A 12,794-nucleotide genomic window follows, 5' to 3' on the forward strand; every position below is an offset into this window, starting at 1 on the left:
TAGCGATGGGCCTGTAAACCTAGTGAGAATTTGAGCAGAGTGTGTGAACTATGTGAATTGTGCATCACGTTATTGTAGTTATTTTTTACTTCCTGGTAGAAAAAATCTGGCATTGCAATGTTGAATGGGAAGGTATCAGAATAGGAATGGGTTAGGGGATGAAAGATCCTCTGTGGAAAAATTTCACATAACACTTTGAATAATCACGACATAGAGGAGAAACAGGCAAGCTGTGGCGGTGATAAGCAGGAATGGAGAAGGGATGGGTATAGAGGCAACTGTAAGAGCAGCTCTCTTTCCTTCCGTGACATTTGAAAGATAAGAGACTGTGTAACAATGTCCACTTTCCTTGTGATACCAATCTTTTCTTTCTCTTCTCTTTAGGGAATTTGATCATCATATTAAATTTGGTTACGATGGCTGATGTTAAATACTCTTACCACAGCAGAGTAATTTAAGAAATATTGTGCAGTATTCTTTAACCTTTCAGGCTAGATTTCAATTGTGCATGTGCTATGTTAACACCCCATATTTATGTAGTATGTACATTGTTGTATATGACCAGTTACCACATAAACTGTCCTACTAAAATCACAAAAGTGGTAAAAGGCAATCTTTATGAAAGCTTAAAAAATCTCAGCAAAAGGCAACCAACATCGCCTTCATTTTCTGTAAAAATTACCTTTCTTCCTCCTACTTTCTTTCCCCCTTTGAATGGTACCTTTTATAGCATATTAACGCACAAAGAAATATATTTATATCACTTTTACTTGTTACCCTTTTAAATGGCCTTTTTCTGATACACTGAATTTACCCAAAGGCACCAAGATTCCTAAGTAGTTTCAACATTTTTGTTCCTTTTTAAGTTTCTCTAGAATGATGCTCCTCAGATAAGTGTAACGCTAATAACCAGAAGAAAATACATGATACAACACAGTAACTTGAAACTTCTCCCATCAAAAAGGTAGAAATATACTGAGAGGTTCCTTGAACTTTTCATTTAGGACAGAAGGCAAAATAACTTTCTGAACAAAAACACAAAAATAGAGCACATTTATCAACAGTAGAAAGACGCCTAAGCTTATAACAATGTATTAAATCTGACGTAATACCACACAGAAATCACTGCCAGGTATTCTGATGCATTATCCCGAAAATATGTCTCATACATAACACTAACATATAACAAAGTACAGTGGGGCCTTGACTTACGAGTTTAATTCGTTCCGAGACCGAGCTCATTAAGGAGCTCCTCAACTCAAATTACTCTATCAACTCAATGCAAAAAATTGGCCGAGAGACAGCTGGTAGTTGGGACACTCGTAAGTCAAGGCCCCACTGTATAACATTGTTTTCACACGGAGAAAAGATAAGTTTTAGTTTTGTTTTATTCTAAAGATTTTTTATTGATTTTTTTTAGAGAGGAAGGCAGAGGGACAGAGAGAGAAACATCGATGTGAGAGTGAATCATGGACAGGCTGCCTCTGCATTTCCTCCACCAGGGAATGAGCATGCAACCCGGGTGTGTGCCCTGACTGGAATCAAAGCAGCCATCTTTTGGTGCATGGGGTGCCACTCAACCAACTGAGCCATGTGGGCCAGGGCAAAAAGAAGTTTTACCACAAACACAGAATTACTGGATTTCAGCTTTTGATTAAGTGTTAGAGATACACTTTAAATATAAAAAAGAAAAACAAGATTCACCCTTAAAATAAAAAAGTATATATATATATATATATATATATATATATATATATATATATATATTTCATTAATACTTTGTATGCTCTTACAATGTAAAATATTTAGAAACTTCTGAGCTCTCAAAATTTGGACAGTAAACCTATATGGCTTTAACATATTCTAAATTCCCTTTTGAGAATCAGATGAAAGTTTATGGTCCTTCTGTCCAATGCAGGCAGAGCGATTCTATTTCTTTTGCTTCTTTTTTGGTGGTTCATCTTCGGAGCTGCTCTCCGTGCTGGTGCCGCTATGACTGGAAGAGCTGGAATCTGAGTCTGAATCAGGATGAGGAAGAGCTTGCGGAGGAGGCTGAGACGATGAGCTGGAGGAGCTTTCATCGGTATCACTGTCCGCAGAGGAGGATGAGGTAGATGTTTCTTCACTCTCTGATGAAGAATCACTGGCTGACCTGTCGCTGCTATTGCTACTGGAGCTGGTTACACTCTTAGGCCTTTTTGTCTTCGTCTTTCTATCTACATTAGCTTCTCCAATGCTGTGTTGTAATAATAATCTGTTTTCCTTTTCTTTTAAAGCTTTCTTGAGTTGTGCTGTTCTTGAAGGCCTATGTAGGTATTTCCTTTTTCCTGTGCATTCCTATGTCCAATGTCCAAATTCCAAGCATTTCTGACATCTTACATGTTGCTTGTTTGCTTCAGCGGGTCTCCGGGCTACGAGTCGATGCCTGGGAGTCGCCATCTTAGCGCGGCTGAGGTATATCAGTTTGACAAGTTCTTGATTTAACCAGTTATCTTCTAGGGCAGTGGTTCTCAACCTGTGGGTCGCGACCCCTTTGGCGGTCGAACGACCCTTTCACAGGGGTCGCCTAAGACCATCCTGCATATCAGATATTTACATTAGTATTCATAACAGTAGCAGCATTACAGTTGTGAAGTAGAAAGGAAAATAATTTTATGGTTGGGTCACAATATGAGGAACTGTATTTAAAGGGCCAGAAGGTTGAGAACCACTGTTCTAGGGGAAGGTCATACAAACTGCTTTTCCCATCACCTTCCAGCTCATCCACAGTCGGCTTCAGCCAGCAATAGGGACCCTCCTCCTCTCACCGCTTCTGCCTTCCTTGGTTTTGTACAAGTTTTGTGTAGAGGCCCAGGCCTGTCCTATGTTAAAGAGCCTGGGTGTCTGTGTTCTGTGTTAATTCTCCAGGGGATTCTAGTGCACATCTACATTTGAAAACTATTTTCTCTTTCTTTTTCTATTTTATTTCATTTATTGGGGAGACATTGGTTAATAAAATTGTGTAGCTTTCAAGTGTGCAACTTATAATACACCATCCTATATAATAAAGAGCTAATATGCTAATTAGACTGCATGGTGGAACAACCTTCCGGAACGACCTTCCAAATCCAGAACGAACAGTGGGCAGAGGATGGGCTGTGAGGGCCTACTCTTGCATGCACTTTGTGCATCAGGCCTCTAGTCTCTATATTGTTGTGTGTTCACCACCCAAAGTCAAGTTTTCTTCCTTTACCATGTATTTGAGCCCTTTACCCTTTCCTACCCCTGTCCTTTCCCTTTGTATCTATATGTTTTTGTTTGTTCATTTGTTTTCAGTTTTATATCCACACGAGTGAAATCATATATGTATACATTTTACTTTTTCACTCTGACTTACTTTGCTAAGCATGATATTCTCAAGCTCCACTCATGTTGTCACAGATGTCAGCATTTCTTCTTGTTTTATGGCTGAGTAGTATTCCATTATGTACATGTACCACATCTTTTTTATCCAATCATCACCAGTTGTTACCATGTCTGGTCACCATGAATAATACTGCAAATGAACATAGGGGTGCCTATATCTTTACAAATAAATGTTCTCAATTATTTGGGGGATAGATAACCAGAAGAGGGATTGCTGGGTAAGTTCTATTCTTAATTTTTAAAGGAACCTGCAAACTGTTTCCATGGTGGCAGCACCATTTTACATTCCTATCAGTGCGGTGAGAACTATTTTCCAGACCGAGTCCCTCCATTCCTCAGCGTGTCCTCAACAACTGGCAGAACTGAAAGTGCAGGTAATGATGTCACTGAGGAAGTGACATTGGGAAGGTAACGTCTCTCTGGGCTAGCTTGTTTTATCTCTACAGTGAGAATGTTAACTTGGATAATAAAAGTTATATAACATCTATATAATTAGCATTGCTATGTATACTACTTTGTCTCTGTCACTATATCAAACATGAGTAAAGTGACGTCAACTAAACCCAAAATCCGTGGACTGAGAGCCTAATTCAGGTAGCCATTGGCTGTCTGAGTTGGATTGAGGATCATCTAAACAATCTGTGATTTCCTCCAGAAGATTCCTCAAGGGACAGCATGTACCCAGACTTCCCACCGAGGGGAAATGCACTGCCTGGTAAAGTGTGACGGACGCTGTAGAGGTCTGATCATTAGGAAGCACTGCTTGCCTTGAATCAAAACTTACAGTGATGGTGCTTTCAACCATCAGAGCCTTTCATGACAGAGCTGAAGTTTACTCGCAGTGAGCAGTAGAAGATGAATAGTCTGTCTTCCTATCAGTACATACTCAAAGCTCTTCTCTCCAGTCATTTACTTCAGTCATTTCTCAAGTCCTATTTTCACTATTTCATTCCATATGGTCTGGGCATGCTACATTTAGGTAGTACCCATCTTAAAGTATTAGGCATAGCCTTAATGAAAGAAAGCTTTTCATTAGCTGATAAACCCTTTCCTTGTTTACATTTGGACCCTCCCAGGACTGGTGGGCCCCTCGCATGGTGGTAGCAGCTGCAGAGAATTCGTGCACTGGGCCTCTCGTATCTCCTAAGGGCCTTGGATCTAGATTATATCAAGTACACTAACAACCTTTGCCTTGGCTGATGTGAGTGACAAAGAAAGTAATGTAATTTTCCCCCAAGCCTCAGAAATCATACAATATCTTTGATTAGACTTTGCAGTTCATTCAATGATAGATAAGGACTATGTTTTAGAATGCAAATCCATATTGGCTAATATTCATGATTGTAAGATTGACCCTGGGTACTTGTTAGAACTCCAGTCCTAGATCCCTGTTCTGGAGCCTTTGGCTCTTTCTGATAAAGAGGATCCCAAGTGTCTGTAATTTTAATGAACACCCAGGGAATGTATGGTTTTTTAATCTTTTAAAGTAGTTACTTGTAGTTACCAGAAGTAATCATGTGTCTTAATTCATTAATCAACAAAAGGTTGTGTTTTAATAAAGATAATATTATTTAATATTGTATAGATTGAAATATTTATGATTTTTGTAAGTTGCATTAGGTTTTATATGATCAAACACACGATTAAGGTAGTTTTTCATCTGCTATTTAATGATCAAATGGAGAATGAAAATCAATCTAGGTTCTTAGTTGAGAGACAATTTCCAGCACTCTATTCTCCATCTTGTATAGAACAGAAGGCTTTGTGCAGTCACCTAGGAATTTGACGCCCTCATTGAAAAGGCTCAGAGTGGCGTCCTCCGCAAAGTAGGCTTGCTACCATGGCCCTAGGACGACTCGCAGGGCCCATAATGCTTCAATCCAAATGCTCCGTCACTTTCTCTGTAAAGAGAAAGAGAAAGGAGACATTATTATACACAGCATTGAAATTGCCTGGGCATTACACTGAGTCAGTGGTTCTCAACCTTGGCTGCACTAATGTTGTGGCCCCGCCCCATAACAAAGAAACAGAATTTCTGGAGGATGAGGCCCAGGAATCAGGATTTTAAAAAGATTCCCAGGTGGTTCTGATGGGCAGCCAAGGTTGAGAACCACTGCCCTGAGTGCTTCTAAATGAGCAGCAGGGCTTGGAGAGGCACAGCCAGCTGGGACCCACGTGCTCCCCAGCCCTTCACGCATCCTTCCCTCAACTGGGGCTCCTGGGCTCTTCCTACATGGTCAGTCCTGGCTCAGTCATGGAAACCACCCGACAGGAGAGAGGCGAGGACTGGAGATGGTTTTGATGGTTCTCTCAGAGTAGAAGCCACTTTTGGGATTAAATAAGAGGAAACAGATTTGAGAGACAATGAAGAGGGAAGTGGGAAGACAGGTTGATCCTTTAGACTGCAAACTCCTTGGCGTGAAGCAGATGGGAAAGGAGTGGGTGGCAGTGTCCTGGGAGGCCCTGCTCTCTAAGGAAGGTGCGCAGGCCATCGTGGAGTCCGGGAGGCAAGGTTGACCCCCAGAGGGGCCCCTTCCCAGCATGAATAGGCTCATTGTGATGGATCTCAAATTCCTCTGGTCAAGCAGCGTTTGTTGCTCAGTTATGCCCCCTGTAGCTTCATGCTACATCACAAAGATGATCAGGTACCATATGGATTCAGAATTCAATCTATTGGCCATAGACCCAGTAGTAAGTCCTAGTGGTTAAATTAATTGATTGTACATTTCCAGAATATCCAGCAGATACACTGAGAAGCCCACTACAAATCTGCTTTCGCAAATGAGAACTCCCGGGAAAGGGACCAGTGTGACCCTGTGGCATTTACCGAGACAGTACAATTCCCTCCCCGCCCCTACCCGCCCCCCATGTACTGTGCCTACGCTATCAGAAACATGGGCTTTCCTATCATTTTGCACTGGTTTCCTCATTATTTTGGAAGATTCAATATTTAGCCTTATATTCTTACAACATTGCACTGCAGAAAAGGCATCTATTGGAGTAAGTTTGCTCATTTGTTCCGCAGACTGGACGCAGTTCTCTGGTGCACGAATATAATCGACCTATATATCTGTCACAGTCTGGCTGTCAAACATAAAGAACAACATAAAATTTGTCAGATAATGAACTTTTTGGGGAAAAATGTCTTTATCCTTAGCACAAGTACCCTGCATCCAAATGGAATGAAAATATTCTATATTGAGGTTTGGAAATAAACAATCTACTTAGTCATAAAATATTATTGATATATTTTTACAAACTCAATATCATTTTTAAAAGCAGGCCAATGGCTGGATGTATTGTTATAATGCCACCACTCTCTTCTCCCTTCCCCTCATGACTTCATCAGTTTTCCCTCATTATTTCATACCACAAGGACCAGTAAAATGGAATGTTAATATTTTCCCTATCGTTTTCAGTGGTTTCACTACTAGAGAATCAGATACATTCAGATTATTACCACATATGTATATATTCACATATATTAGTACTTACATTATATGTATAAAATTTGGTTAGTAATGGCAGTTTTGGTAACTTACATAAACAATAGGTTGTGTATTCTTACATGACTGCATTTTGAAATGTCTTTGTAACCTTTATTTATTTAGATGTTTCTTCTCTCTATATAATACCCTCCTCTATGAATATATGGAAATTACTATTGTATCCACCTCTAAGTGGATAATTTTTGTAATCCTCTTGTTTTGCTAGATAAATAAATCTACTTTAAAGAGACTGTAACCTTTATCAGATGCTTGCAGATAACAAGGATACCCAGTAATGGAATCTTTTAAATAATGGACTATTTTATCTCATCTAAAACTAGAGGCCAGTGCATGAAATTCATGCATGGGGGATCCCCTCAGCCCAGCCTACTCCCTCTCCAATCCAGGACCCCTCAGGGGATGTCCAACTGCCGGTTTAAGCTCGATCCCAGGGATCGGGCCTAAACCAACAGTCAGACATCCCTATCACAATCCTGGACCACTAGCTCCTAATCGCTCACCTGCCTGCCTGCCTGCCTGCCTGGTCACCTCTAACTGCCCCCCACTGCCGGCCTGTTCTCCAACAACTGCCCCCTGACCAATTAGTCACCCCTCACTGTCCCCCTGCCAACCTGGTTGCCCCTACCTGACCCCCTCTGCCAGCCTGGTCACCCCTAACTGCCCTTCCCCTATCGGCCTGGTAGCCCCCAACTGCCCCCCTTGCAGGACTTGGTTGCACCTCATGGCCCCCCTGCCGACCTGGTCACCACACGCAGCTTGCTGTTCAGTTGTTTGGTCATCCCTCACTACCCCCACCCCGCCGGCCTGGTCATAAGCAGCCATCTTGTGAGGGCTTGAGGGTTAATTTGCATATTACCTCTTTATTATATAGGATACCAAATATTTTTATATGGTGGCTAGATTTTATTTATTTAACTTAGTGTAGTAATGGCACAGTTCAAATAAAATTTTTGGAAGGATCATTCTGTTGCACATTTGGTTTGGTGAATTATATTTTTTTAAATATATTTCATTGATTGTTTACAGAGAGGAAGGGAGAGGGATAGAGAGTTAGAAACATCAAAGGGCGAGAAACATCGATCAGCTGCCTCCTGCACACTCCCCACTGGGGATGTGCCTGCAACCAAGGTACATGCCCTTGACTGGAATCAAACCCGGGACCCTTCAGTCTGCAGGCCAATGCTCTATTCACTGAGCCAAACAGGCCAGGGTGAAATTTATTTTTTAATAGAACAAGTGAGAGGGAGTAGAGAGGTAGAAACAGCAACGATGAGAGGGACATCAAACAGCTGCCTCCTGCAGGCCCCCTTCTGGGGTTTAAGCCCACAACCAGGGAATATGTCCTGACCAAGAATTGAACCAGGGGCCTCTTGGTTCATGGGTCAATGTTTAACCACAGAACAACACTGACAGGGCTGTTTGGTGAAATTTGCTGCTAAAAATTACAATATAAAATAATCAAAAGTTGCCCACCAGTGTGGCTCAGTGATTGAGCATCAACCTATCAAGCAAGAGATCACGGTTCCAATCCTAGTCAGGTCTCGTGTCCAGGTTGCCGGGTGCATCCCCAGTGTGGGGCGTGCAAGAGGCAGCCAATCCATGATTCTGTGGTCATGATGTTTCTATATCTCCCTCTCCCTTCCTCAGATCAATAAAAAATATATTTTAAAAAGATTGAAAGCTTTTTTAAATTTCCAAATGAATCGGTATTAACTTACCTCCTCGCGACTGTGTCTCTGTGGAGTAAGAAGAGCTCCTGCAACAAGCAGACAAGAGAAAATGTAAAAATAAGAAGGAGGGAAAGGAAGCCGAGTCTCTGGTGGGAAGACCCTATAATTTCAGTAGCAAAACTCTATACAAATGGCCTCCTCAGGACCCCCAGGTTTTGAGGGGAGCCTTTTGTGGTCGGATCAAAAGAGTAAGTTCCCAAAGTAAGTCCAAGTCTGGAAATGTAATTCCAAATTAGTCTCATCTGTGAAACCAGTCTGAAGCGTTGTGCAGTAATCATCACCCAGTCCTGTGAAGATAGCCTCGTTCTTTTGGTTCATTTGTTAATAAGTGAGACATCCCGTCAGGGAAGACAATGCCTTGCTTAATGCCACTGCGTACGCCTCGCATACGGTCACTGGACGTGGAGACATGGCCACTTCGTGAACTAGGACTCAGTTCTAATGTCTATTCAACCCCTCACAGCTCCTTGACTCAAAGTCACCGTTCTTCTTGCACTAAAGGAAGGTACGTTTTGAATGAGTTCTCACCTTACACAAGGGTTGGGCTTTAGTGGCCTCAGAACTGGCTGACAAGTGAGACGGCCGAGGATTAGCCGATCCAGGAGACACCATTACCCCACCATCTGCACTTAGCAGACATGGAGTCTGACCTCCAAAAAGTAATAGTATGTCAATATCTTTAGTCAGAAATGAACAAAAAGTTAAGTTCTACTGCTCATTCTAGCCCACCTCTCTGCCTCCATCTCTCTAGGGTGGAAATAAAGAAACAACCCCCAGATATCATTGTAAAAGGGGGTTGGTAACACACCCGCTTTCGTTTGCCAGTTTAACTGCTACAAACCCAATGAAAGGAGCTGCTCCATGTCTGGATAACAGACGTTGTCTCCTGCGTTTTCTAAGATGTGTGAGTTGCTTCACCCAGAACTGAGAATGTACTCACCAGAATACAGAGGACATAGCAAGGCAGTGATGAAGATGATTGTGAGCAACGATGAGGAAAAGGACATTTTGTCAGATCTGCAGAAGAAACCCGACAGGGATGATTACAACACCTGACACAGAGACACATTTCCTATTTGCAATCGAAGTTTCTTACAGGAGAAGGACCTGCTTCTCCCCTGGACGCCTTATTATGTTGGCCTCCTCCCTTTTTTCTTTGCCCAAACCCACAGGACCAAGGAGACATGCATAGGAACAGAGGCCTCAGAGACTGGAGACTCCAGGACGCGCTCTCAGCGCTTAGGAAGGAAATATTCCCGGCTCAGCCCACACAGCCCACCTCCCCTTAAGGAAATATGCGCCCTGGAACCTCCTTTTTCTCAGAACATAGAGACGTTCCAGGAAGGCCTGGCCTGGAGCAGGCCCCACACAATTCTGCCCCCCATGGCAGCCCGCAGACCCCTCCCCACCTCGCTGAACCCCGAGGCAGCGCAGCCTGAGGCCTAGAGAGTCTGTGCCCCTTTCATTCCCCTTTCCTGTCAGCGCCTTCCCCAGCTGTGGGGTCTCCTTGGTCGGCTGTTGAGGCGCTGGATGGGGTTAAAGTAATGGCTCCTGATAACATAAGGCAGAGGTGTTCTGTGTTCTGCCTAAAAGAGTGTGACAGGTGCCACTCAAAGATTTCCAGTAGGTCTTCCCTCGGCAGGAGGTTTGGGTGGTTTTATGATGTTCTCCGAACTGCGGGGCCAGGGTAAAGTGGAAAACAGGGCTTCTCAACCCTAAAAGAGAGAAGAGACGTGAACCCATTCTCGCTTCTGGGTTTCTTGCCAGCCACTGAGTTGGAAAGAAAGAATCAAAGCAAGGACGAGAACAGTACGTTTTGGAAACAGTAATTAGACCCATACATAGGCCTTTCGTATTTTGAAATACTGGGGCACATTCGACTCAGTCTGAGCTTTGGTTTGTTAAGCTTTTTATTTTGAGATAAAGGGAGAGTCTCATGAGGCTGCAGGTCATAGTACAGAGAGTTCTATCATGTTTCTTTTTAACCAATTCCCCCCAATGGGGACATCTCCCTCATAAAGCTATAGTACAATTTCACCACCAGGAACATTTAAGAAGCTCCAGGTGAATAGTAGGCAGCCGGCTTTGAACCTGGGCTCGAGTACAACATGCAGATATTAAGACCAGGAGAGCGAGAAGGCTCAGGAGTGAAACTGAATTAGGAGGGACAATGCCCTAAATTTTATATCGAATCATCTGATCTGAGGAATAAGGGAAGAAAACAAGATCAAGTCAGGATAGCCCAGCTGGCTTAAATAGAGTCTGTAGAGTGAGGCTGACAAAAGTAGCTCAAACCAATGTGCAGACACACCAGGAGTGGGTTTGATGGTAACCAGCCAGGGACTCATAAAGAAGGGCTAGTTCATGTTCATGAATAGGGAGACTGAGTATTGTCAAGATGTCCGTTACTCCCTACTTGACCTATAGATTCAATACAGTCCCAATCAAAATCCCAGCAAGTCATTGTGTGGCTGCCATTAAAGCAATTCTAAAGTTTATATGGAAAGGCAAACATCAAACAAACGAACAAACAAACAGAATAGCCGAAGAGTATAGAAGGAGAACAGAATTGATGCTACTCACCTTCAAGTCTTATTATAACTAACTCAACAATCAATAATACAAGTGTGTTATTGGCAAAAGAAGGGACAAGTCGATTCACAGAGCAGAACAGAGATTCCAGAAACAGACCCTCATAAATGAAGCCAAGTGTTTTTTGACAAATGAGTGAGGGTAATACAATGAGGAAAGACAGTTTCTCAAAATTAGTGCCTGAACCACTGGATATCCACATTCAATAAAATAAATGCAAACATAGACCTTCCCCCATCACAGAAAGTAACACAAAATGAATCACAGACCTAAATGTAAAATGCAAACTATGAAACTCCTAGGAGATAAGATAGGAGAAACCTAGATGCCTTTGGGGATGGTGAATACTATTAAAATACAATGCCAAAGGCATGATCCGTGGATGAAATAACTGATAAGCCAGACTTCATTAAAAACTCCTGTAGTGCGAAAGACGATAATCAGAAGACGAGAAGACAAGCCACAGACTGGGAGAAAATATTTTCAAAAGACACATCGGTTAAAGGACTGTTAATCCAAAGTATACAAAGAAATCATAAAATTCAGAAATACAGAAACAAGCACTTGGTTTACAAATGGGCCAGAGACTTTAATAAGTACCTCCCAGAAAGAGTTATAAAGATGTCAAATAAGCAAGTATTCTCACTGATCCATCCACAAGGAAATGAAATTGTAAAATGAAATGCACCGCACAGCTATGAGGACGCACCAATTCCAGAACATTGACAATACCAAGTGCTTGCAAGGACTGGAGCAACGGAAACTCTTTCCTGTTGGTGGAAATGCATCATAGAACAACCATTTATAAAAGAGTTTGGTAGGTTATGACTAAACTGAACTTATTGACCATGCAACCCAGTAATAACATTCTTTGATGTTTACCTAAAGGAGTGGAAATCTTCTGCCCACAAAAAAATGGGGGGCGGCAGCCTTCACACTGATGTGTAGGGCAACTTTATTCATAATTGCCACAACATGGGAGCAATCAACATGTCCATCGGTAGGTGAATGGAGACATAAACTGTGGTACACCCAGCGATGGACTGTTGTTCAGACCGAAAAAAATGAGCTATTGATCGATGAAAAGACATGGAGGAGCTTTAATGTATGTTACTAAGTGAATACGGCCAATCTGAAAAGGCTCCATACTGTATAAGCCCAACTATATGATGTTCTGGAAAAGGGAAACTGTGGAGACAGTAAAAGATCAGTGGTTGTCAGGGGTAGGGAGGCGGAGTGATGAATAAGTGGTGCACAGAGGGATTTTAGGGCAGTAAATACAGATAATACCATGATGATGAATGTATCTCACTATATATTGGTTCAAACTCACAGACCATACAACACCAAGAGTGAAATGTAACGTAAACTATAGGCTTTGTGTGAATATGATGTGTTTGCATCATTCTTAACAGAGGTACCACCGTTGATGCCTGTGTAGGGACAGGGGGGATAGGATATACAGGGAATCTCTGTACTTTTCTCACAACTTTGCTGAGAACCAAAAATTGTTGTTCAAAGTAATTCTTAGTAAAATTACACATGCACAAGGTTATTT

General features: G+C 42.2%; 2 protein-coding genes across 2 annotated transcripts; both read right to left on the reverse strand.

Moving 5' to 3' along the window:
* Positions 1-1,346: 1,346 nt before the first annotated feature.
* LOC132211544 (zinc finger CCHC domain-containing protein 10-like) lies at positions 1,347-2,439 on the reverse strand. Its single transcript, XM_059656181.1, has 2 exons — positions 2,387-2,439; positions 1,347-2,236 (listed from the first exon to the last, which is right to left on the reverse strand). The coding sequence occupies exons 1-2, from the start codon at positions 2,437-2,439 to the stop codon at positions 1,930-1,932; spliced, it is 360 nt and encodes a 119-aa protein (XP_059512164.1). The 3' UTR covers positions 1,347-1,929.
* A 2,633-nt stretch (positions 2,440-5,072) lies between these two features.
* Positions 5,073-9,834, reverse strand: LOC132211545 (sperm-associated acrosin inhibitor-like). Its single transcript, XM_059656182.1, has 5 exons — positions 9,815-9,834; positions 9,585-9,661; positions 8,633-8,670; positions 6,374-6,489; positions 5,073-5,306 (listed from the first exon to the last, which is right to left on the reverse strand). Exons 1-5 carry the CDS (start codon positions 9,832-9,834, stop codon positions 5,252-5,254), a joined length of 306 nt encoding a protein of 101 aa, XP_059512165.1. The 3' UTR covers positions 5,073-5,251.
* Positions 9,835-12,794: the final 2,960 nt, after the last annotated feature.

Source organism: Myotis daubentonii, chromosome 10 (assembly GCF_963259705.1).
Source record: "Myotis daubentonii chromosome 10, mMyoDau2.1, whole genome shotgun sequence".
Classification (NCBI taxonomy): domain Eukaryota; kingdom Metazoa; phylum Chordata; class Mammalia; order Chiroptera; family Vespertilionidae; genus Myotis; species Myotis daubentonii.

Excerpts from the sequence above, each read along its gene's own strand:
- LOC132211545 (XM_059656182.1), bottom strand. The coding sequence starts at position 9,834 with ATGCATGTCTCCTTGGTCCT. Across the intron at positions 9,662-9,814 it reads ATGCATGTCTCCTTGGTCCT|ATCTGACAAAATGTCCTTTT; the intron begins GTGGGTTTGGGC and ends TTTCTTCTGCAG. Across the intron at positions 6,490-8,632 it reads AGAGACACAGTCGCGAGGAG|CCAGACTGTGACAGATATAT; the intron begins GTAAGTTAATAC and ends TATGTTTGACAG.
- LOC132211544 (XM_059656181.1), bottom strand. The coding sequence starts at position 2,439 with ATGGCGACTCCCAGGCATCGACTCGTAGCCCGGAGACCCGCTGAAGCA. Across the intron at positions 2,237-2,386 it reads AGACCCGCTGAAGCAAACAA|CATTGGAGAAGCTAATGTAG; the intron begins GCAACATGTAAG and ends ATTACAACACAG.